Genomic DNA, 26,880 nt, shown 5'->3' with positions numbered 1-26,880 from the left:
GTACTTAGCTCATCTCATACTAAGAAGTAAATGGCAAACGTCTAGAAGAAATGTTCATGTTGATGACAGTGTTAGTAAAGGAAGACGACTTACCTAGAAGTCAATGGAAATTGGCCAAAGTCCTAGAAGCTCGAAAGGATGAAGAAGGACTAGTAAGAAGAGTTTTGTTACAAATGGGAGACTCAAGACTGGACAAAAAGGGAAAACGTCTCACAACTCCAACGGAACGTCCAATGTATTGGAATGTCCAATACAAAAGTTAGTTGTTCTGCTTGAGAGTAACAAAGACACTTGAGAGTTGAGAAACTGATGGAAAATTCCTCAAATTCATGTTCAAATCCTATTACTGAGAACATAGAATTATAGGTAATTTTGGTGGGAGTGTAGCTGGCCAGCTAAGACCAGCCCTAGGTTGCTCATATGGTTCACATATATGTGTATACCAAACCTGCCAATAACCTCAGTACAGTGTATATGGGCACATGTTAAAGCCAAAAGCAGAATTATTGCTGTGATTTATGTCTTTGATTGTTATATGACATTTATATATTCATTGTGTTAGCAGAAGCAGAAAAGGAAAATATGCCTTTAAGAGTTAGTTAAAGGTGAGCCAATCACAGACAGCCTCACACTGCACAGAGCCTTAACCAATCCCAGGCAGTTTCACATTTGTGCCTGTGCAAAACTCCCTGCTAGGATTTTCTAGAGACACATGCTCACCAGACAGAAGAGGAAACAGACAAAGTTCCAATCAGAAAAGCTTTATGGAAGCAGAGAAGGCCAAATAGGTATTTAATGCACTTGTGTGTTCCTCTGTTGTTTAACAGTGCAGGTAAATCTGTGTGTAAAATCTGTTGTGTGTGTTTACTTGTAGTTCCACCGAATTTACGAACTTACAAACTTACGAATCAGTTCACTGTAGAGTAATCATAATCTAACGAATTTACCGAATCTAACGAATTTATCAAGCTATCGAATCAACCCAATGTAATACGAATTAAACCATTGTAATATGAAAGAAACAAGCCATTGTAAGCTGTTATATGAAGAAGATTGAAGTTATTAAAGAAGTTAACTAAAGTATTCGGTGTGCTCTTTAAACCTACTGCATCCATAGAGCGGCATTGGAGGAATTACAGAGTAAAGTCAGTCTAATCAAACAAAGAAACAGCAATTGCATCATTTTTCTAATGCCACAGCGCACTAGGCACCAAAGGGTGCTGCGCCTGCCACACTGGGGGACCATTTTTGCATCTTATACCCAGAAAGTTAATTCTCCCAATAGGCTATCAGAAGATTTTAGCATCAGAGCAGGAGTTTATTACCATTGTGGAACAAGAGGACTGGTCCAAGTGGATAGCTAGAATGTCTTAAAACAGTCCCTGGTGGACGTCTGGTTCCGGCGCCGGATGTTGTGACTCGTGGGACTCGCGGCTCCTGGAATCCCGGCTTTATAAGGCCCGCATACTGCCTCGGGGACACCCGCTTTTTAGATTAGGGGTGCCCCTTACCTTCCCGCATCGGCCCCCAGCATGGAGCGGTACCTTCTGCCGGCGCAGTCCGGCCACGAGTCGGCGGCTAGAGCGGAGGGATGTGGCTCTCTTCCTCCTGCAGCCAAGATGGCCGACGATGCCTGTCACAGCATGGACACAGGCACAGAGCTGGGTCCCTGGTGGAAGCAAAACATTTTTCCTGTCATCTTTCCTGCCACAAGTAAGAGTTAGCAAATAAAGGAGGGCCCCTCCAACACTTCAACCAACCGATACAGGAGGATTCCAGACAGAGAGAGTGGTGAGTGGGTCACAGACCTACAGTTAGGCTGAGCCTTTGATAGTGTCCACTTGCAAGAAGTTGACATGTCCTTCTCATATTGTCTTCAAGGGCCCCAACCTAGCCGGTAGAAGATTTACTTTAAGGACTATAGTTAGACAACTTTATCTCCTCCAGTCCTCACCAGCTCTTCTCTACTTTCAACTCTCTACTTTCTCTGCCCCCACCCCCACCCAGTACCTCACTCACCGCTCACGAGATTGCTAACCACTTCAAAAACAAGATCGACGCAATTCTTAGGGACATCGCCACTACTCACACTTCCACCCCTCCTAGCATCCCTCACACTAAAACCCCCTCAACACTCCACTCCTTCGACCTCGCCACCACTGAAAAGGTCACTAAGGTCTTCTCTGAAGCCCGCCTCACCACCTGCCCCCTTGACCCTGTTCCCTCACAACGTCTATGATCACCATCTTCCTCCATCCTACACTCCCTCACTCACATCTATAATCTTTTCCTCTCTTCTGGCACATTCCCCTCCCCTCTGAAGCACGCGCACATCACTCCGATACTTAAAAAACCCTCCCTGGATCCCACCAACCTGAACAACCTTAGACCCATCTCCCGGCTGCCATTTACATCCAAACTCTTGGAGCGCTTAGTCTATGATCACCTGTGTTCCCATCTCACTGACAACAACCTCCTTGATCCCCTACAGTCTAGCTTCCACCCCCCTACACTCCACCGAAACTGCCCTACTCAAACTCACCAATGACCTGCTAACCGCCAAAGCTAATGGCCACTATTCAGTGCTCCTACTCCTCGACCTCTCTGCGGCTTTCGACATGGTCAACCACCCCTTCCTCCTCAAAAAACTACACTCTCTTGGCCTCAGAGACTGTGTCAGAGGTTCTGTCCTCGGGCCCCTTCTCTTCTCCATCTACACCTCCTCCCTTGGCCAACTAATGCACTCTCATGGCTTCAACTACCATCTCTACGCCGATGACATGCAAATCTATCTCTCTACCCCTCACCTCACCCCTTTAGTCTCCACCCGTATCTCAAGCCTACTAAGCGACATATTGGATTGGAGATCACTCCAATTCCTCAAACTAAATCTTTCCAAAACTGAGCTCCTAGTTTTCCCCTCCAGCCTCCAGCCCCCCGCGAAACCCTCGTGTATTGTCTCCCATTGTAATGTAAAGCGCTGAGCAAACTATTGGCGCTATATAAATCCTGTATAATAATAATCATAATAATAATAATAATCCTGAAGGCAGACTTGTGTTTAACTTTAAATTCTTCTCCTCAGGACTAACCCTAGTCCCCTTGTCTGAGAGCTCTCAAGTGGCATAGCCTGATCTCTGCTATTACTTTTGTGGTCACTTGGGGCAAATCATCTCATATAGAGAGCTACAGTTTATGCCGTTGGGGAGCACAGTATATGCTGGAATTTAAAATCTCTGGAAGGGACCCTGTGAATCTAATTGTGTGCTCATTATTATGTTTATGCTGGTTGAATTTAACTTTTCAATACATTCTATTATTCTTTCATAGAGTTGTAAGTCTAATTCTTGTGTGCTTGTTAAGGTCCACAGAAAGATAAACTGGTAGTGTCAGTGGGACTGAGGCCTCACATAGGGCTAGACAAGAGCAGAGCACCAAAATCAACCATCGGCCCCTGAGGGTATAGCACTACATGTGGGGGCTGGTCCAGGATTCCTCTGGTTTATGTGCCAGTAAGTCATTTAATGAGAGAAGAAGATAACCATGGAGCCCACAGCAGCTGATAAGTGGTACCAAGAACAAAATGCCTAACTGGAACTGTGTGGTGATTGGTATAGTGTACCTGGGGGCACATGGTCTGAAGAACAGGTGTGACAGACACCAGTAGCGTTGGTCCCTGGCCAACAAGTATTCATCCTTAAATGTGAAGACAAGTCCATACACTCTTTGCAAATGTGTCCTGACAGAATGGAAGAAAGGAATTCCTGCTGTGCTGCAAGGGGGAAGTTTCCAACTTGCTGATTCAATTGAAGCCCAGTTAATTCAATTAGGCAGACCAAGACCAAATCCAGAAAGCTCTGGGCGAGCCACATCTGACCCAAAAGTAGCCACTTCCACTCCTGCCATGGAATTAAAGGACTCTCAGTTTCTCTTGTGGCTGAGTTTGGTAAGCCATCAGAAGGTCTTCAATTCAAGCCATCGAGGAGTGGGAAGTGGCTGACAATGTCAAGAGTCAGATAGTGATCAAGAGCCTACGGCTCCAGATTCAGACACAATCTGGAATCTAAAGAACGATAAGATGCACTGCACCTGAATGCCTGGAGGCTCTTTAAAAAATCTATGTAAGAGTCAAAAATTGTACTGAGTTGATCTATCTCACTAAAAATCTCACTACAAATCTTAAACGATGCAGTCATGCGCTGGAGCGATTATGGCGCAAAACCAGACCCCCTTGAGCGTTCTCCCTCTACAAATCTGCCTTCCTCACCTACACCTCCTCCCTCCACGCCGCCAAACAAGCCTACTTCTTAATCCTCATCAACACCCTCTCCTCCAGTCCTCGCCAGCTCTTCTCCACTTTCAACTCCCTACTCTCCCCCCCCCACCCCCACCCAGTACCTCACTCACCGCCCACGAGATTGCCAATCACTTCCAAAATAAGATCGACGCAATCCGTAAGGACATCGCCAATGCTCAACCTACCTCCCCACATAGCCTCGCTCCCACTATAACCCCACCAACTCTTCCCTCCTCTGACCTCACAACCGCCCTGCCCCCCACCACACCTAACAACCCGCACACTATAACCTCCCCAACACTCCGTTCCTTCAGCCTTGCCACCACTGAGGAGGTCACTAAGGTCTTCCCAGAAGCCCACCTCACCACTTGCCCCCTTGACCCTGTCCCCACACAACTCCTCCGGGCACCCTCCTCCTCCATCCTATGCTCCCTAAGCCACATCTTCAATCTCTCCCTCTCTACTGGTGCATTCCCCTTCCCCTAAAGCACGCACACATCAACCCCAAACTCAGAAAACCCTCCCTGGACCCCACCGACCTGAATAACCTTAGACCCATCTCCCTGCTGCCATTCACTTCCAAGCTCCTTGAGCGCTTAGTCTACAATCGCCTAAGCTCCCACCTCACTGACAACAACCTCCTCGATCCACTACAGTCCGGCTTCCGTCCCCTAAACTCCACCGAAACCGCCCTACTCAAAATCACTAACGACCTGCTAACCGCCAAAGCTAATGGCCACTACTCAGTCCTCTTACTCCTTGACCTCTCCGCGGCCTTCAACACAGTTGACCACCCCCTCCTCCTTAATAAACTACACTCCTTTGGCATCAGAGACTCCGCTCTCTCCTGGCTCTGCTCCTATCTATCCCAACACTCCTTCAGCATTACCTATAACGCTACCACCTCCCCCTCTCTCCCCCTCTCTGTTGGGGTCCCCCAAGGCTCTGTCCTCGGGCCCCTCTCTTCTCCATCTACACCTCCTCCCTCGGCAAACTGATACACTCCCACGGTTTCAACTATCACCTCTACGCCGATGACAGGCAAATTTACCTCTTCACCCCTCACCTCACCCCTTCGGTCTCTGCCCGTATCACTCACCTGCTGAACGACATATCAGATTGGATGTCGCTTCATTTCCTCAAACTGAACCTTTCCAAAACCGAGCTCCTAATTCCCCCCCCCTGCTCACCCCCCAAACCCTCTCCTTCATGACCAACAACGCCACCATCAGTCCCACCCTGTAAGCCAAAGTCCTAGGTGTCACTCTAGATTCAAACCTGTCCTTCCAACCCCATGTCCAATTGTTGGCAAGCTCATGCAGGCTCCACATCCGCAACATCTCCAAAATATGTTCATTCCTAACCCCAGACACTACTAAACAACTCGTTCACTCCCTCATTATCTCACGTCTGGACTACTGCAACTCCCTTCTCTCCGGGCTTACCTCATCATAGACTATCCCCACTTCAGTCTATCCTGAACCCAGCGGCCAGACTCATGCACCTCACCAACCGCTCCGCTTCTGCCACCCCCCTCTGTCATCCCCTCCACTGGCTCCCGATTGCCCAACGCATTAAATTCAAACTACTAACACTGACATACAAAGCCATTCACAACGCTGCCCCAAACTACCTCACCGACCTGATACCCAAATACTACCCAATCCGTAATCTTCGCTCCTCACAAGACCTCCGACTTTCTAGCTCCCTGGTCTCCACCTCCCACGCCCAACTGCAGGACTTCTCCAGGACTTCCTCCATCCTCTGAAACTCACTACCCCAATCCATCAGACTGTCACCTACCCTCCTCACCTTGTCACCTAGGCGCACCCTGAAAACCCATCTCTTCAGGGAAGCCTACCCCACCCTCACCTAACAGCCAATCTCCTCTACTCCTCCTACCACTCCATCCCCCACAGCCACTTCCTCCTGTGCCACTATCCCCTCCCTCCTAGATTGTAAGCTCGAAAGAGCAGGGCCCTCGAACCCCTCGTGTATTGTTTTGTTACTGTATTGTCTCATGTGCTGTCCCCCACTATAATGTACAGCCCTGAGCAAACCTTTCTGGCGCTATATAAATACTGTATAATAATATATTTTCCCCCCTGACATTTTCCCCCCTTTTTTGGGGTGGAAAAAAGTGCATCTTATGGAGCGAAAAATACGGTAGTTAGTCTGGCTGAAAAAAGACAAAAGTCCATCCAGTTCAACCAGCTGAAAGCAGGTGGAATTGTGAGTGAGGATTGTGGCTGCTGCCAGAGAGGAGAGACTGCCAGTTCTGGGCAGTGAGACGTTTATGGTGGAGGACCAGGGTCTGGGGTGATATCCCTGGAAGTTAGGAGCATTGGGGGAGGGAGTGAGGGAGGCGAGAGGAGAAATATGAGGGCAAATTCCCCAGTGATTTGGAAGAGATGACGTTATATGGGCTCAGAAAGAGCAGGAGATGACAAGTGCATCCATTTTGAATGTGCAGAAGTAAGGGTGATATGTATAGGTTGTGGGGTGGAGGAGAGGGGTAAAGAAACGAGAGTCTGAGGAGAGTGGACATTATTACAAAAAAGAAGGTCAGTGAGAACATGTTAGAGGGGAAAGAGAGGGGAAAAGCAGGCCGAGGAAGAGAGATACTGTAAGAGATGAAAGGACACTTGCAGACTGTTTGGAGTGGAGCATGAATGCTTCTACTTGTGTTTATTGATGCGCCTTTGTCAAAGTACTGTATTAAATGTTCCAAACACTTAAGGCAGAAAATGGCCCTTTACACAAAAATGGCCGTGCTTACCCCTCATCTGCCGCCCCAAAGAGTTTTATTGAATTTATCATTAGATGGGGTGGGGGAGGTTTGGATAATTAATAAATTAAGAGCTAATAAAAAGTACACATTGGTGAAAGTGGAGGTTTTCTACCCTAAACAAATTGCAAAGCAGGATGAAGACAACAAGATAAGGGTCTGGAGAAAGGAAAATAAAGTATCAGGTAAGGAATCATTACACACATGTCTGTCTATTGCTTCTGTAGCACCCCCCTAGGTATGTAGGGGGAGCTGGCTGATTGATTTTAGTTAGAGCAGCCCGGTCAAATTTTGGTCAGAGCTGAGAAGCTCTGCAGACCAGCGCTCTGGAACTTCCCCCTGATCTGGAGAAGTCTCTAGAAGTCAGTGGGTGCGGGGGTGAGGAGTGGCTGGTCTGCACTCTCAAGGGATCCTGGCCAAGTCGCAAGAACGAGGCTTGGCATGGGGTCAAGGCATCCCTTAAGAGTGATCAAGTCTGCTCAGCAGCAGAAGAGTTTGGGTGGAAGATGGAGTGAGCAGGATAGAGTGTGGAGCCTGGGGGGGGGGTTAAAGGAGAAGGGCTACCTACAGGCAGAGGAGCTGGAAGGGAGGATCTCTCAGCCTCACCGTCCCCTGAGAGAGGACAGCCTGGGAAGCAGGGAAGGAGCCAGCCCAGCATAAGGCCTTGAAGGTAGCCACCAACCTACAAGCTTGCAGGACAGACTGAGTGTGTAACCCCACATCCCCTGGGTGGCATAAGGGGAAAGGGAATTTGGGAAACCTGACTATCCCGCGTATGGGACTGCTTTCATTTAAGATAGCAGCTTCTGGGACCTCTTGGCCAGGGATTCCCTCTGGCATCTGGGCGAAGAGGAGATTTCATCTGGGGTCTGAGGAGGTACACCAGGAGAGGCTGGATAGCTCTCCACAGAAGAGAAAACATGTAAGGGATTTCCGGCAAGACGAGTTGCGATTAGAAATGCATTAGGAACTCCTAGAGAAGAGTTGTCGGTTGTGCGCATGCGCGATCGTGCACACGCACGTGCACACACACGGCGAAGATTGGCACCAGACGGCCTATTTTAAGAGAGTCTCTGCCCATGTTAGATGCTGACTGGTCTTCAGCTCCCCGGTGTCCTGCTTGTTCCTCTGTGATTCCTTTGTTGCTGACCCGGTGTGTTCCTCACCTGACTCTGATTGCTCTCCTGATTGATACTGGTTCCTGACTTCGGCTCTGCTCCTGACTTTGGCTTTTCTTCTGATTCTGTACCATGCTGCCCAACTGTTGATGACCCCGGCTATTCCCATGACACTGCTCTTGTCTCTTACCCTCACTACCTGCCTTGCTCTGGTGCACGTCTGGCAATCTACAAGACCCGCTCTGCTTGTTACTACTGTGCCTGAATCAGAAGATCATCAGTCTTCCAGGATCATCATCTGCAAGAGCTGCAAACAACAACTACTGGCGCTCTTGTTCCCCTGGGTCCTAGACTCCCTCTGTTCCAACTCCAGTGGGGTCAGGGCTAGTGACACAAGTGAGGCCGGCCTCGTCATTTCAGTCTCCCATCAGGTACGTGACAGTACCAGTCAGCCAATGATGGAGTCTGAAAGGGAGGCCTCCACATTGGGGGACATTTGTCAATCAGTATCTGCCTTGTTTTACTTGGTGCAAGATTTGCAGAGAAACTTTGAGCATCTGGAGAGTTAACTGCAAACTGAGTCTAAGGACCCCATAGCCACGGATCTCACTGCAGCCTCAGATGTAACCACTCAGAGTTCAGAATGATCTTTGGAACTCCTTCCCTGCCAGAACCCCAGGTGCCTACGCCTGAGTTTTTCACGGGAGACCACAGGAAGTTCAGAACTTTTCGTTACTCCTGTGAGTTATATTTTTCCCTGCATCCAAGGACCTTTACTTCACCAAGCACCAAAGTGAGGTTCATCATCACACTTCTTAGGAATGAACCTCAATCCTGGGCACACCACCTTCGTGAGCAACACGATCCTGCTCTAACTTCGGTGGACTCTTTTTTCACAGCAATGGCACAACTCTATGCTGATCCGTTCCTGTGTCAGACTGCTGAATCCATGCTCAGCAAGTTACAGCAGGGCCAAAGGCCTGTTGAGGAACATGTTACCGATTTCCGCATCTGGAGTTCCGATACTCAATGGAATGAGTCTGCTCTCCGCTACCAGTTCCGTCTTGGCCTTTCTGACACCCTGAAAGATGAGCTTGCCTGAGTGGGGGTACCAACCAGGCTGGAGAACCTGATAGACCTGACTATCCACATTGACCGTCGGATTCGGGAAAGACAGGATGAGAAAACTAACGGGGAGATTCTGATATGTCCAGAAATGGGGACCCCTGTGCCCTCTACGACTGCTGTTCCATCAGAGTTACCCATTAATAAAAGAAAACATCTTAATCCATCTAGAAGAAGCTTTTGGAGACCACAGTTGTCTGCTGCAGAAAGTATTCAACAACAGACGTTCAATCTCTGTCTCTACTGTGGTGACACAGGTCATTATGTAGTGACGTGTCCAATAAGACCTCATAAGCCCTCTCCCAACTGGTTCTATATGATGCATCCCCAAAGAACAAGCCGAACGCATCTCTCCTTCCACCTTCAACTACAACTGGCCGAAAGGATGATCACGTTCCCAGCCATTATAGACTCGGGTGCTTGTAGTTGTTTTATGGATGCAAACTTCGCTACCCAGAATAAGATTCCGCTCCGTATCAAGGCACAAAGACTTTCGGTTCATCTAGCGGATGGGTCTGGGATCAGTTCTGGCCCTGTGACACAAGAGACCTTGTCAATGTTATGCCTCACCTCCTCGGGACACCAGGAATTTCTGTGTCTGGATATTATTACTTCCCCGATATTTCCAGTTATTCTCGGCATGCCCTGGCTAAGAGCACACAACCCAACCATCAACTGGTTGTCCGGAGAGATCCTCTTTCCTTCGGAATACTGTCTGAATCACTGCATTCCTAAAGAACCAAGCGCAGCAACCCCTCTTCTTAGTATTCACTCTGATCCTGAGACCATGAAACTCGTTCCTGTTGTTTACCACGATTATCTGGACATATTTAATAAAAAGAGTGCCAATACTCTTCCTCCACATCCCTCCTATGATAGTCCGATTGAGCTCCTGTCTGGTGCCAAAATTCCTTTCGGACGAATTTACCCCGTATCCGAAGTAGAATTAGACGTCCTCCGGGGTTATATTGATGAGAGTCTGCAAAAAGGGTTTATTCAGCCTTCTACATACCAGCAGGAGCTGGAATTTTCTTTGTTGAGAGAAGGATCACACCCTCAGACCTTGTGTGGACTACCGTGACCTGAATGAGATAACGGTCAAAAATCGTTATCCCCTTCCTCTAATTCCTGAGTTATTCCAAAGGCTATAAGGAGCATGTATCTTTTCAAAACTGGATCTGAGAGGCGCTTAGAATTTAGTTAGAATTCGCAATGGTGACGAATGGAAGACGGCCTTTCGAACTCGCTTCGGGCATTTTGAATACCTGGTGATGCCTTTTGGTCTCTGTAATGCCCCAGCAACCTTTGTAAACAATATATTTCGGGACTATTTGGATCTATTCATTATTGTTTACCTGGATGACATCTTAGTTTTTTCCAGTTCAATAGAAAGACATCGGGATCACGTAAAAAAGACTGGATTACGCCAACATCACCTCTGCACAAAGGCTGAAAAATGTGAATTTGAGAAACAGACTATTCAGTTCCTCGGACTTGTGATCACCCCCGAGGGCATTTCTATGGATCCCCAAAAGGTGTCCTCTGTATTAGAATGGCCCGTTCCAGGAGACAGGAAAGCAGTGCAACGTTTCATAGGATTCGCAAATTTCTACAGGAAATTCATCAAAAACTTCTCTGGGATCATCGCACCAGTAACACAGCTCACTAGGCAGTATATTCCCTTCAAGTGGACTCCTGAGGCCCAAACAGCCTTTGAACAATTAAAGACCTTGTTCACCTCCGCACCTGAAGCACCTGAAGCACTCAGATCCTGCTCTAGCCTTTGTCCTCGAAATGGACGCTTCTGAGAATGCTGTAGGAGCCATCTTGTCACAAAGACAGGGACTCAAATCCCTTCTGCACCCTGTTGCATTTTTCTCCAGGAAGTTAAATGCCTCTGAAAGGAACTACTGTATGATGTGGGAGACAGAGAGCTGCTAGCCATCAAGGCAGAACTTGAGGAATGGCGCTACTTACTGGAGGGAGCATCCCATCCTATTTTCATCTTCACAGACCATAAGAACCTCGAATATCTGAAAAAAGCAAAATGTCTAAGCCCACGACAAGCGAGATGGGCGCTATTCTTCTCCCGCTTTGTCTTTCATTTGACATACCGTCCTGGATCAAAGAACGGTAAACCCGACGCACTCTCCCGTATGTTTCCTGACCCAATCTTACAGTCTGAACCTGACACGATTTTGCCAGCCAAGAATTTTTTAGTGCTGCAGACAGACCTTGTAACACAAATAAGAGAAGTGGTGGACAATCATCCACCCTCCATAGATATGCATCTGCAGCTAAAGGACTGTCTGTATTTTCATAAGGAACAAATCTTGGTGCCCGAAGAACTCAGGACTCTTATCCTCAAAAGGTGTCACGATCACCCCTTAGCGGGTCACTTCGGGATCAACACAAGACCTCATATTTGGTCTCTCGTTCCTTCTGCTGGCCAACTCAATGAAAGATTGCCAGAACTATGTAAAATCTTGTGCAGTTTGCCTTAGAAACAAATCTGACAAAGTCAAGACCTGGGGCCTGTTGGAATCTTTGCCCGTACCGGAAAAACCTTGGAATATGATCTCCATGGATTTTATTGTGGAAATTCCCCCATCAGAGGGATTCACCGCTATTTTTGTAGTAGTTGACCACCTAACAAAGATGGCTCACTTCATTCCCTTGAGAGAGACTCCACGGAAACTGCTTCTGCCTTCATCAAAGAGATAGTAAGATTGCGTTCCTATCAATATTGTATCCGATTGAGGAGTACAATTTACATACAAGTTCTGGAAAACTCTGGGTGAGGCATTAGAGATTGAATTATGCTTCTCCTCTGTATATCACCCACAAACAAATGGACAGACGGAGAGAAGGAACCAAACTCTGGAACAATACCTCCGATGCTTCTCCTCATATTCACAGGATGACTGGGTATCTCTTCTTCTGTTAGCGGAGTTCGCATACAATAATTCCATTCGCTCGGCTACCAAGCAATCCCCCTTTTACTCCAACTATGGATATCACCCCTCTTTCCTTCCGGAAATACCAGTGGAACCCGCTGTCCTGGCAGTACAAGAAAGGATGTTCCTCAGGAGGAACGGTAAAATATTGCAAAAAACTATTTCCGAAGCTCAGGAGAGTAACAAAAGAGTTTTTGACAGAAGAAGAAGGGGCAACTTAAAACTGAAACAAGGGGATAAAGTCTGGTTATCCACGGCAAATCTAAAATTGAATTGTCCTTCGATAAAGCTTGGTCCAAGATACCTGGGACCATTTACTATCAAGAGAAATTTAACCCTGTAGCTTTCAAATTAAAACTACCTGCTAATATGAAGATTCATCCGGAGTTCCATTGCTCCTTGCTAAAACCACATATTCTAAGTGGATTTCCCAATCGAGATCCGGAGGCACCTGCCGCACTGCTGGTTGAGGGAAATGAAGAATACGAGGTTGCTATCTTGAATTGTAGGAAGAGGGGTGGACAGACCCAGTTTCTCATCAAGGGAAAAGGTTATGGACCAGAAGATAATCCCTGGGAACCATCCACTAATGTGCCACATGCCCCACAGATAGTTCAAGCCTACCTCCATCTTCACCCTGAAAAACAAGCCCTAGTGGGCATCCGGAGGCTGCCCCTAAGGGGGGGGGGGGCAATGTAAGGGATTTCCGGCAAGACGAATCGCGTTTCGAAATGCGCATAGGAATTACCGGTTGTGCGCATGCACACAGAAATGCACGATCGTGCACACGCACGGCGAAGATTGCCACCAGACAGCCTATTTAAAGAGTGTCTCTGCCCATGTTGAGTGTTGACTGGTCTTCAGCTCCCCCATGTCCTGCTTATTCCTGTGTGATTCCTTTGTTGCTGACCCGGCTTGTTCCTCACCTGACTCTGATTGCTCTCCTGATTGATACTGGTTCCTGACTTCAGCTCTGCTCCTGACCTTGGCTTTCCTTCTGATTCTGTACCATGCTGCCCAACTGTTGATGACCCCGGCTATTCCCATGACACTGCTCCAGTCTCTTACCCTCACTACCTGCCTTGCTCTGGTGCACGCCTGGCAATCTACAAGAGCCACTCTGCTTGTTACTACTGTGCCTGAATCAGAAGATCATCAGTCTTCCAGAGTCATCATCTGCAAGAGCTGCAAACAACAACTACTGGCGCTCTTGTTCCCCTGGGTCCTAGACTCCCTCAGTTCCAACTCCAGTGGGGTCAGGGCTAGTGACACAAATGAGGCCGACCTCATCATTTCAGTCTCCCATCAGGTATGTGACACAACCATTGTTACTGAATGAAACCATTTCATTCAGTCTTTTGTTGCGATTACCTGTGACTGGGCAAAGCTCATCACATGATACAGATGGGCTGTGATTGGCCCTGTCTGTACCATCTGACCGTGTACCATGTGACCGTTGTGACCAAAACCAAATGTTTTTTTCTAAATTTTTCATTTTTATTACTTTTTTTTTTATACTATTTTTTTTCAACACACTGTGACCAGAGCAATACAGTGATACCTTAGTGAGATTGTACTACTCTGGGCAAGTGATCAGGATTTTTTTTTTACACATTATGATTGCTAATACCAATGTATTTCATTGATAATAGCAATCATTGTTACTGAATGAAACCGATTCATTCAGTCTTTTGTTATGTTTAGCTGTGACTGGGCAAAGCTCATCACATGATACAGATGGGTGTGATTAGCCCTGTCTGTACCATGTGACCGTTGTGACCAAAACCAAATGGTTTTTTCACATTTTTCTTTTTTTTATTCAATTTTTTTTTCAACACACTGTGACCAGAGCAATACAGTATTACCATAGTAAGATTGTACTACTCTGCGCGGCTCCGTGGCCACATGGGCAGCACCTTCTGATGGGACATCATATGACGTTCACTCAGAAGGAGGAGCGTCCCGCCCGGCTGTCAATCTGCTATACGGCAGGTGGGAAGATGGTAAAGATTATTGGGAAAATATTGGGCCAACATCAAATACATTGGTCATAAAATTCTTACAGACTGACTTTCGTAACACTTTTTTGTTCTTTTTTTTAATTATCACTGGTCAATTATTTATGTTTTGTTAAATATTATCAGTGGTCAAACTTAAGTTTTTTTTTTTGCTTCTTTTGCCTTTTAAATATACAGATAATTAGTTCACTCTTGTCAGACAATATCACCAAATGAAAGCATTGCTCCCCCAATAACTAAATAAATAAATGCCTCCAATTTGTATCATAACTAATAAAATGTATTGTTGAATTATAAGGTCTGTAAATGAAATGTGAAAATTTAATCAGAAGTGTATCTGTGTAATGGCATTACTATCAGTTTGATCAGAAATGTCATTTTCTATAAACTTTTTTTTTTTTTTTTAAATCTCATAGGGATGTCTACTGTAAGCCATCTGTATCTTCTGGGAAAAGAATTGTATGAGCATCTGCCAGACTGCGATCCCCCTCCCGTCATCCTCCCCCTCCCTCCATCCTTACCTGGCTCTGTCTATCAGTATACAGTAGTTGTATCCATACACAGAGGACGTTGTCACCTGGAGACATAATTACAGAGGGGGACACATTCATAGAAAGACAGATCACAGCTGCTGAACCTCCTCACACCCCTCCCTGCCGAGACGCCCCTACCAGCTAAGTGATGATTATTGATTACAGTGATGGCAATGTGATGGTTTTCATAGCTATACTGAGCTGCAGAATACAATGATTTTATTATAGTATCATCTGTACCTTCCCGGGGGACACCGACACCCAACACACAGCACATGAGAGACACAAGAAAAGTATCTTAACCAACAGAACAGTTTTACACAAGTTATGTCTCATCAAATCATTTAGTAAAATAGATCAATTTTAATAGATAGATAGATAGATAGATAGATAGATAGATAGAGGACTACCTGTGTGGCAGGGAAGGATTGGCCCAGTTAGAAGGCCTGGTAGCAGCCACCAACCCACCAGCGAGTAAAGCTGCACCCCCTGGGCCAGATAAAGGAGGGAGCACTCTGGTGGGAAATCAGATTAGCGACTACCCCGGACTGTCTTACTTTAAAGTGTCATTCCCTCAGGGATTCGCCCATAATCTAGGATCTGGGTTGAAGATACGACGCGTCGGGAAGATTGACTTCATGGGGTAGATTCTCCAAGAGGATTTTGCTGTTAAAACTTGTATACAGTATAGTTTCAGGATGTTGTCCTCGATTTCACAGTTTCATTGGACATCTCGGACACCCTTAACTCGATCCCAGTTCAAATCCCCTAATAAAACGGCTGTACGGGACCTCTGTGTGAGGTTCCTATTCATGTGATCACTGATTGGCCAATCAGTGATCACATGAATAGTAGTAAGATGTCACTTGCTGACATCATTGCTTACTACGTGTGAAATCTGTGAATGATCACAGAGATCATATGGTACATTGCTATTCACAACAGCCTTGTACCATGTGACAAGCTGTGACCAATCACAGCTCAGTCAGTATTTCTTAATGGCTGCAGGAATGCAGCCAGAGAGAAGGAGAAATGATTGCTTTTACAGCCTTTATGGGTATAAACTTAATCAGTGTAAAAAAAGAAAAAGAAATCTTCATCACCCCCCACAAGTAGTACAGTGTCACCATGGTGACACTGTACTGCTAGGGTGACAGTATATATACAAAAAAAAAACCGCATAAATAATATAAAAAAAAAAATAAAAATGTAAAAAATTTTTTTAAAAATTATAATTTTTGGTTATAAACTAATTTGAGTTTTTTGTTTTTTACTAAACAGATAGCTGAATACATTTTGGTCAAGATTTATGAAGAAAGATTATTTATTTGCAAAATTTTTTAAGAAATACACTTTTTTTTTCAAAAAGTTTTGACTTTTTCATTTATATAGAAAAAAATAAAAATCCCAGTGGTGAATAGATACCACCAAAATAAAGTTATGAATTTTTTTGCATTTTTTTTAAGACATATACATGGGTACAGTGTTGCATGACCGCGCAATTGTCATTCAAAGTGTGATAGTGCTGAAAGCTGAAAATTGGCCTGGGCAGGAAGGGGGGAAAGTGTCCGGACTGGAAGGGGGGGAAAGTGTCCGGACTGGAAGGGGGGGAAAGTGTCCAGACTGGAAGGGGGGGAAAGTGTCCGGACTGGAAGGGGGGGAAAGTGTCCAGACTGGAAGGGGGGGAAAGTATCCGGACTGGAAGGGGGTGAAAGTGTTCGGACTGGAAGGGGGGAGGAAAGTGTCCGGACTGGAAGGGGGAGAAAGTATCCGGACTGGAAGGGGGTGAAAGTGTCCGGACTGGAAGGGGGGAGGAAAGTGTCCGGACTGGAAGGGGGGGAAAGTGTCCGGACTGGAAGGGGGGGAAAGTGTCCGGACTGGAAGGGGGTGAAACTGTCCGGACTGGAAGGGGGTGAAAGTGTCCGGACTGGAAGGGGGTGAAAGTGTCTGGACTGGAAGGGGGTGAAAGTGTCTGGACTGGAAGGGGGGTGAAAGTGTCCGGACTGGAAGGGGGTGAAAATGTCCGGACTGGAAGGGGGGAAAGTGTCCGGACTGGAAGGGGGTGAAAGTGTCAGGACTGGAAGGGGGGAAATTGTCCGGACTGGAAGGGGGGGGAAAGTGTCCGGACTGGCAAAAAAATTCATTTGTTTACAGTGTTGCATGACCGCGCAATTGTCATTCAAAGTGTGATAGTGCTGAAAGCTGAAAATTGGCCTGGGCAAGAAGGTGGGAAAGTGTCCGGACTGGAAGGGGGGGAAAGTGTCTGGACTGGAAGGGGGTGAAAGTGTCCGGACTGGAAGAGGGGGAAAGTGTCCGGACTGGAAGTGGGGGAAAGTGTCCGGACTGGAAGTGGGGGAAAGTGTCGGGACTGGAAGGGGGTGAAAGTGTCCGGACTGGAACAGGGGGAAAGCGTCCGGACTGGAAGGGGGGGAAGTGTTCGGACTGGAAGGGGTGAAAGCGTCCGGACTGGAAGGGGGTGAAAATGTCCGGAATGGAGGGGGGGGGAAATGTCCGGACTGGAAGGGGGTGAAAGTGTCTGGACTGGAAGGGGGGAAAGTTTCCAGACTGGAAGAGGGGGAAAGTGTCCGGACTGGAAGGGGGTGAAAGTGTCAGGACATGAAGGGGTTAATTTTCACTTTGTTATTAGTTGGATAGTGCAGGGGTCCACGTACTTTTTTATTTGTGGTGTAGGATAGTTGCAACTTGAACTTGGGGTTTCTATGCGGATTTACAGGATTTTTAATAACAATTCATGACACCGCACATAAAATAATCGTATTTGCAGATGATGTTATCCTCATGGTCTCCGACCCCCAACTCTTCCCTGCAAGAAATACAATGTCCTACCTCTTAGTGCTGCCTCTTAGTATAAACTAAACAAAGCTAAAGAGCAAATTCAAAGCCTTCACACACCTCAGCACTTACATTTCCCATATGTCTGGGCAACATCGCAATCACCTTTCTAGGTTCTATGCATTTCGGCATCCATCTCAAACCTCTATGACCTTAATGAAAAAAACATTTTTATCCTTTTTACCCCAGAAACTAAAACAATTGCACTCCCATGATCTTTTTTTTACGGGTAGAATCTATCTATCTATCTATCTATTATCTATCTATCTATCTATCTATCTATCTATCTATCTATCTATCTATTATCTATCTATTATCTATCTATCATCTATCTATCTATCTATCTATCTATCTATCTATCTATCCATTCAGTTGTCGCGGGTAGAATAGCAGCTCTAAAAATGATATTGCTCCCTAAACTTCTCTCCATATTCAAAGCTAATATTACCCACTCACTCCATCATATGTTATGGCAATTCATTGTCCCATAAATCAATATGTATGGGGGGGTAACAAACCTCCCATATGGAAGCTTACTATTATACTTAGACATAGATCTACTGTAAATATTGCATAGTGCTACCAAACATATCCCTTTATTATAGAGCTTCCATCCCAGACAAACTCCACCTTTGGTGGAACCCAACACCAGATAAAACCTGGTCCCTGATGGAGCCTTCATTTTTTATATCTAAAAACTCCAAACTGACAATGAAGCTAGGTTTACCTCCTTCTAAGTCAGAATACCCAGCGGGTTTCTATATCACACCATATTTGGTCCCAAACCTCAACACAAACGAATATCTCCTCATCTCTACAGATGACCAACCTCCCCATTGACCTACTGCATCAGTTCCTCCTTAACCAGCACCTTTGCCATGGAAACCCAAGGGTCTCACTTTAATAAGCCAACTATTCTCTAACCAAGCATTTCAAATGTTCAAAACATTATACACCAAATTGAATTTTCTAACACCAGAACTTCTACTTACACATCTCCCATTTTTTCCACTAGATTACCGCAGAAGTGTCTGCACTACCTTTGGACTATAAACCAGTCCAATACCTTTTATATTACACTTCCTTATCTGAGGAATCCCACCATAAATCCTTAGCTATATTTATGGTTACCGCTGACAGACTCTGCATACCAGTGCACTGGCGTTCCACACGCGTTCTGACGGTCAGGGAATGCTTGACCAGATTGGCCAACATTGAAGAAATGTTTTTTCCAAATATCACCCAAACCGTACTCTCCGCTCCTTGCATGACCTCCCGCTCTCTAGCTCCCTTGTCTCCTCCTCCCATGCTTGTCTCCAGGAGCCTCCCCCATCCTCTGGAACTCTCTACCCCAATTTATCAGACTATCGCCTACTCTGCTCACTTTTAGGCGATCTCTGAAAACCGATCTCTTCGTGGAAGCCTATCCTGCCCTCCGCTAATAATGGAATCTTCTACTCTTCCAACCAGTCCATCCCCCACAGTTAATACCTTTTGTACCACTAGCCCCTCCCTCCTAGATTGTAAGCTCCGAGGATCAGGCCCTCCTATCCCTCTTGTATTGATTTGTATTGTTGCTGTATTGTCTCCCGTTATATTGTACAGCGCTGAGCAAACTATTGGTGATATATAAATCCTGTATAATAATAATAATAATAATAACTCATTCATTGTTTCACAATTTGTCACCAGATGACATATCTTTGGAATTCATTCATATGAGTTCCAAATTTGTCACCACATCGGCCTACTGGATCCACTTTAAAACCACACCATAATACAAATCATACCTATAAAATACCACACTAGACATGGCCCATTTCTTGCACGCTGGGATGACTCTTAGCGCCATAATCTGCAGGAGGCAAATGACCGGACTTCTCTCCCCCCTACCGTTTTGGAGGGTAGGAAGGGGAGCTCATAGCTGATTCGTTCCTGCCTCATTTGACACACCCTCAATTTTTTTCCTTCCTTTCTTCTTTTCTTCTTTTACCTTTTGGTCCTATACGTGTTCTTCTTTGTTCTCCTCCCGTTCAGGTTTCTGTTTGGCTATTTGATACCTTAAGCGCCCTCTCTTCTCTGTTCAGTCCCATATAGATGGCCTTCTTACCCAGATCGGTCCATTCAGAGCTGGTAGTATACCACAAGAGGCCAGTGTATTGGGATACTGAATGCTGCTGAGATTCTGAGAGGCCTTGCTGTGTTATCCCTGTACAAGCTTTCTACAGTTTCTATATGTAATCCCTACTATGTAAACACGCTCACATTACTGTATTTTGTATAATATTGGATTCCTTTTGCTGGGATCTCGATAAACGGTTTTATAAAAAAACCCTCCCCATTAATACGTAGAACCTCCTTCCTTTGTATAGTCATTGTTCAATGATCAGAAGCACCACAAAAAAAGAAAATAGCGATCTAATCTAAAATAATGCAATACTATGCACAAATGGGAAACCAAAATGGGCGGCTCTTCACCAAGGGCAACGTACATAGTCGTCAGCACACCATGGATCTCCACTATGGTCCAAAAAAGGTTTTTATTGCAATAAGATTACATCCCAAAAGAAAGTTCCATGGTGTGCTGGTGAATGTGTACGTTTGTCTAGGATGGTTCCAGTCCCAGCTGGTAGTTGCTACATCACCCACCATTGATGAGCCGTACTTCCAGGTATTCCCGGGGTTTTATCCTGCAACATTTGACTTTCAATGTATGATTTATGCCGTATTTTACATTTTTTACATGCTGGCACTTCTATACCCCGGTGCCATTTGAAGCATATACCGACTAAGGTCTGCATATCAGTGGAAATCCACGGGGTTAATTCCCGCAACGTTTGACTTTCAGCGCCATTATTTCAGCTGATCTCTATTACTGATCTTCACATGTGCTGGACGGTTTGAATTGCGTTTTTGTGGACTTAGTACTTGTCCATCTAACAATTCTCCCGTTCTGGGATGATTGGTACTATCTCATACAAATGTTACACTTTATTCCATATCAGGTCACCATATGACACAGATGACTTCTTGTCAGTTTAATTCAGTCACTTAATGTGATGAGGCTACCTTGGTAGATACCCCAGTAATGTGCTCAGTATTAGGGCTCATATACACTGCGGGTGATAAACTCACATTTAGGAGCTGTTCAGCGTTGTTTTTCAGCAGCTCCTGAACTCCCCCTAATGTTCTCCTATGTGTCCGTGTACACATCTTCGTTTACAGGCAGTTGAGTTTACAGTCGTTTTTACGAACGCAGAAAACTTGCGTTTAGCAGTCGATTTTATCAGCGTTTCAAATGAAAAATGCTTGTGAACGCTTGTAAACGCTGCAAATTGAATCTTCCAGTTCCCAATGCTGTCCAGAGCCTTTTTTCATCATGAAAAATGAATGCAAAGCGTTTTCAAGGTACTCAGATGGACAAAACACTGAACACAGGATGTTCCCACCAATCTTGCCACACATTGTAATGACCATTCACACCTCAAATTCCTGCCAGGTGGCCTTAATGACTCCCTCCACCAGCCACCTTTCCCACCCTTGGAAACAAAAGAAATGTTAATGAGCAACTCACACCTAAGCTAATCTCAACACATACTGCGGTCTCTGCTTCTACTCTCTGTATTTCTCTGAAACAGTCTGAAATAGTTAATAATTTACCACTTTTCAGTGCAATCCGGGCATTTGGGAGGTTCTCCTGTGCTTATCTTTAAAAAACGCTTGTAAACGCAAATGCACTATGTGACGGGAGTCACCTTGGGTAGGGGGCCCATGGAATTCAACTCACTTTGGAAAGATGAGGAGACCCCTGTCTCAGCTCCCCAAATCCCTCTTATATGTAAGTCACCCTGTGCCTGTTAGGGGTAAAGGGTGATCTGTCCTAATATTGGGGTGAGGGGGATGTTGATTGTTTAATGCCATGTGGTTGCATCCCATTGTTCTATTGTGTGTCTTGCTTGGGAGCAAACTATTATGGGATGTATGTGTTTATGGGTATTGGCTTGGTGGGGGGTGTCTCCAGCAGCCCTGCTTCCTGATGGGATTGTCTGCTGGTGTGTCACTTGTTAATAAATGTAGATTGCCCCGCCCTGTGTCATTATGCAGGGAGGGGGGATTATCCCCTGAGTGTATATATCTTGTATCTGTGTTCAAATAAACTAGGCTACTTCCTGGTTTACTTCAAGACTGGTGTTGTCTAGTCTTGTATGGTCGGCTGTGGTGTCTGTTGTCGGTGTTCGGAGGGGGAGTCTAACGGAAGTACCCAAGTGCAGTCTGGGGTCGGTTCCGTTACACACATATACGTGCATAAACACGTAGCTAAACAGACTTTTTTTAACCTACGTTTTCCAGCAGTCTGTTTCCATCGTTCAGAAGTGTCCCGTGTACATGGAGCCTTACATGGCCTAATATCTGTTGTCCCTTATTGATTGCTAACGGTGCCGTATTCCATCATCTTTATTGGCATGTTGTGATATGTATATATTTGCTCCTGGGCCTGTATGATTATTTTTGTTCCTCTGGGGTTTACATGATCCCATTTCAATCCTCATGGGGTGATTGGAACACTTATCATCCTGATGCTCAGCTCATATGCCATCTAACATAATTTTTGCAATTGATGATGAAATATTGCAATTCATTTACCAAGTAAGATGGTATTTACCACTTCTGTGAATAATGGATTGTGTTTATTTCATGGAGCTTATCTATGATGTATGGTATATTTATTAGCCTGAGGTGTCAGCTCCTGTGGTAGTGAGCCCTTGTAGATGCTCAACTTGGGGTTCCCCAGGGCATGGAGTCTAAACCCCAGCCTGCTTCTTCACCAGAGCCCCTGATGGTGGGGATGGACTTGCAGCAAGCTGGGACCAGGTTGTGGCCCCAAGTACTCCCAGCTGAGGATGAGGAGACCGCTTGGGGGAGCAGAGTACAATGGGAGGAGACAAATGGAAATCTGATAGACTAGCCGAGGTCAGGACGGGCAGAAAACAAGCACAGTCAGGGAACGAAGCCGGGGTCGGTATACAAGTAGTTAATGCATGATATAGGCAGTACAGGGGTGGACTGACCATTCGAGCACTCGGGCACTGCCTGAGGGCCCGGGGTCAGTAGGGGGCCCCATGAAATGCCCATGGTAACTTTTATAGGCTTTTTTGGGTGTGCTTTGAGTGTGGGCAAGGACACAGGGGCCCCATCATTCCCTATTGCCTGGGGGCCCCATGAGTTGTCAGTCCGCCCCTGAGGCAGTAGCAACACACAGGAGCTCCAACAACTAGGAAGTTGCTCAGGCAAAGTGGCCTAGACTGAGCATGTCTTATATAGGCAGGCAAACAAGGAGGCGGGACAGGAAGTGATGGAAGGGAAGGAAATAAAACCCAGAGAACAGCAGACGACGCCCATAGGTGAGCACAGACAGTTCACACATGTGAAAGGGATCAGGAACAGCACTGCAGCAAGGAGGTCAGAACACGCAAACAAGAAACTGCAGGCTAACTTGTGACATTAGGCCTTTGCAATCCGGATTGCTCAAGTTTTTATATTGTGATGTGTATTTCTCACCTTGCAAGGTTTCATATTTTTTTATGCAAGATTTATAATAAAGTAATTTTTGTACCATTAACTACTCTGCTTGGGTTCATTTTAAACCGTTACTTTACAGTCCTTCTTCAGGGATGACTATTTTTTGTATGCTCTAATTTTTCGGTATTAACCCACATCTATATTGACTGACGAGTCAGAGTAATTCTATAGGGTGATCCACCTATATCGTGGCATTTTCTTTCATTTTGTATGAATGTGTACGTTTGCCTAGGATGTTTCCAGTCCCAGCTGGTAGTTACTACATCACCCACCATTGATGAGCCGTACTTCCAAGAATATGTGCGAGGGGAACATAGATAAAGTCCTCACCAAGGCGAGCTGGAAAGCCGCACTCTCCACTATATATAAGCTGTACTGTTTCAGTCACCGGGAAGTTGACCAAAAAACACTCCATCATTGGTATCCTACCCCCTTCATGTTACCTAAATTATACCTGACATGGTCCCCTAGGTGCTGGTGACTATGTGGACAAACAGGATTTTCCCCATATTTTATGGCACCCTTACTGGAATGCTATCTACTTCCTAGCCTCTAATATTATAGGGCACTTAGATCTCACCTGACACTGTCCTTACATTACTGAATTTAGGTACTTTACAAATACCCTCTAATGTTACATTTTGTGGTTCTCTACCTACTTTTTGCAGCTGAACGCAACATTGTTAGAATATGGAATTCCCTTTCACAGCCCAGTATGGTCAACACTCTTAGAGATTTAAACTACCAATGCGAAATGGAAAAAATACCAGAATTAAAAAAAATTATTAGCACAAAAAATTCATTCTAATTTGGTCCATATGGCTAAATAACGCAGATTGTACTTTATAAGATTGATGACATGTACTTACATTGCCTTGTATTGCTGACTGGAACTATTTCCTTGTATTGTTAGTCCACTCCCGTGTTTGATTACCCTCCTCCAATATTTCTCCTCCTTCTACCCTGCCTTAACCGTAAAGCAGAGTTTAACCTGGAAAAAAAATAAAAGTCAGTAGCTACAAAAACTTTAAAATACGGCCACTTACCTGTCCTTCGGTCCAGTAGTGTCCTCACCACCACCGCTGATTTCACCGGCTGTCTTCTCTCCCCGGCGCCGGCATCTTCAATGTGGGCACCCAGCTGTGACAACTTGAGGCTTCACAGCCGGGGTGCCCACTGAGCATGTGTGAGAAGTGTTACACTTCCTGAATGGCCCCATAGTCTTCTGGGACTTGTCACGTGACACAAAAGACTACGGGGAGGGAGGGGGGGAGGACAACTTCCGCTTCCGATTGCCCAGGCGATTGCAGGGGAAGTGGGAGCGGGTACCTGTCAAATTCGGGTACCCACTCTCCAAAGGTGCAAATCCTTAATGAGGAGCGAGGGACAAAGGCTTCAAGTGGAACTTCCCCTTTTGGGTGGAGCTCCACTTTAACTTCCCTCTCTACACTCCCTTTTCCTTCCCTCTTACATCCCCAAGATGAAGACATTTGTTCTCCACCATTACTACTGGCTGTAAACTACCTTTCAGGCTACTAATACTATGTGACCTGCTGTTTGCATTACTGTTTTTCTTTGTGTCATTTATGCTCCTGTAATTTGTATGACTTCATTCTTCTGTACACCTTTACTGCTTTATGAATTTATTGATATAGTCGGATACATCTACATACAATGATAAATATAATGAATGTGACACTGACAAATGACATCACAATCATCTTCTAAGAGAACGTGTTTAATATTTACCTTTATGGAAGGTGATGACAGAAATCTTCCCTCTCTTGAGTGATGGGTGTCTCTGGTATCTGACGCTTTAGGATGTTTTTGATACTTTGTCCCCCTCTGATCACTGTGGTTCCTCCTCAATAATAGACTACATTGTTCTGTAGTGATGTAACGGCTGATGGGAGGAATCACTACACCCAGCAGGGGACAAGGTTTCCAACAAACCCAAAGTATCTGATACTAGTGGCATCCATAGCTCTTCAAGAGAGACTCAATTAGACTGACCATGTCCTGAAGAGGTAAGTATTAAATATTTAAATTCCCAAACACTAGTACAATACTAAAATATATAATAATAGAGATAATGCCATAACTACAGGTAGCCCAGTGTTGCTCCATACATATCAGCGGATAACTGTCTTTGTATTCAGGTCGGGTCTGAACAGAATTATGTAACATTTTGGGAAAAATATACAGCCAAGAAGTCCAAAGCTTGATGCTATTATAGCAAAGACCTCCACAGCCACCATGTATTTCCCTCTGGTGCTCAGATAGGCCGGGATCATGGCAATCCAGACACTGCAGAACACCAGCATGCTGAAGGTGATGTACTTGGCCTCATTAAAACTGTCCGGTAATGTCCTGGCCATAAAAGCGATAATGAAGCTCACAGCTGCCAGAAGCCCCATATATCCCAGGACAGAGTAGAAGCCGATAACTGAACCCTCATTACACTGAATGATGATCTTCCCCTGATAAGAGTGAACGTCTCGGTCCTGGAAGGGGGGAGAAATAGACAACCAAGTGACACAGATTATGACTTGGACCAGTGAGAAGACACAAATGATACAATTGGGCAGTTTGGTTCCCATCCATTTCCTCCAGAGACTCCCAGGTTTGGTGGCCTTAAAGGCAATACACACCATGATACTTTTGGCAAGTAGAGAAGAGACGGCAACTGAGAAGATGACACCAAAAGAGGTGACACGCAGCATGCAGGTCACATCTACTGGATGGCCGAGGAACAAGAAGACACAGAGGAAGCTCAGCATGATGGAGGCCAGGAGAAGGTAGCTCAGGTTCCGGTTATTGGCTTTAACAATGGGGGTGTCCCGGTAATATATAAATATCCCCAATATTAAACCAGTCAGAAGGCAACAGAGGATGGAGACGGCTGAAAATACTGCAACAATGGTGTCATCAGTGTAGGAGAGAAATTCCACCACTCTTGGAACACACCGATCCTTCTTCTCATTTGGCCATTCATCATCAGGACATTTCATGCAGTTTTCACTGTCTGCAGGAAGAACAATATAAACACAATGAGCATCGGGGTCAGAGCTTCTGAGGAAATGAACTGTCTTGTGTTGTCTCACAGCTAGTAATGGGATTTCCATCAGTTAATTGTGGGAGGGAGATAGATAGATAATAGATAGATAGATAGATAATAGATAGATAGATAGATGATAGATAGATAGATAGATAATAGATAGATAGATAGATAGATAGATAGATAGATAGATAGATAGATAGATAATAGATAGATTTGCTCCTGCAGGGAAAAAAATTCCTTCCTGATCCCCCGAGAGGCAATCGGATATTCCCTGGATCAACTTTCCCTATAAATGATATATCCAGTTATATTCTGTGTATCCAAGAAAGAATCCAGGACTTTCCTACAGCAATCCACTGAGCTGGTCACAACCAACTCTGGAGGGAGTCTATTACACATTCTCACAGCTCTCACTGTGAAGAAACCTTTCCGTGTTTGGAGATTACATTTATTTTCCTCCAGACGTAAAGAGCGCCCCCTTGTCCTCTGTGATGACCTCAGGGGGAATAACTACACCGAGATCCCTATATGAACCCCTGATGTATTTATA

At 45.4% G+C, this 26,880-nt stretch overlaps 1 protein-coding gene across 1 annotated transcript in view; it reads right to left on the bottom strand.

Annotated features, from left to right (window-relative positions):
• Nucleotides 1-24,895: 24,895 nt before the first annotated feature.
• Nucleotides 24,896-26,880, bottom strand: part of LOC149442380 (vomeronasal type-2 receptor 26-like) — a 44,795-nt gene continuing 42,810 nt past the window's right edge. Inside the window, exon 3 of the mRNA XM_089656172.1 lies at nucleotides 24,896-26,294. Coding sequence (XP_089512298.1) covers nucleotides 25,402-26,294 — 893 coding nt within the window. The 3' untranslated portion in view covers nucleotides 24,896-25,401. The remainder of the gene's footprint in view (nucleotides 26,295-26,880) is intronic.

Source organism: Staurois parvus, unplaced genomic scaffold (assembly GCF_062004578.1).
Source record: "Staurois parvus isolate SC_StPar_1 unplaced genomic scaffold, SC_StPar_1.0 ptg000893l, whole genome shotgun sequence".
In the NCBI taxonomy this organism is placed as follows: Eukaryota; Metazoa; Chordata; class Amphibia; order Anura; family Ranidae; genus Staurois; species Staurois parvus.
Note: the sequence above shows the minus strand (reverse complement) of the source record. Positions and strands in the feature narration are given on the sequence as shown.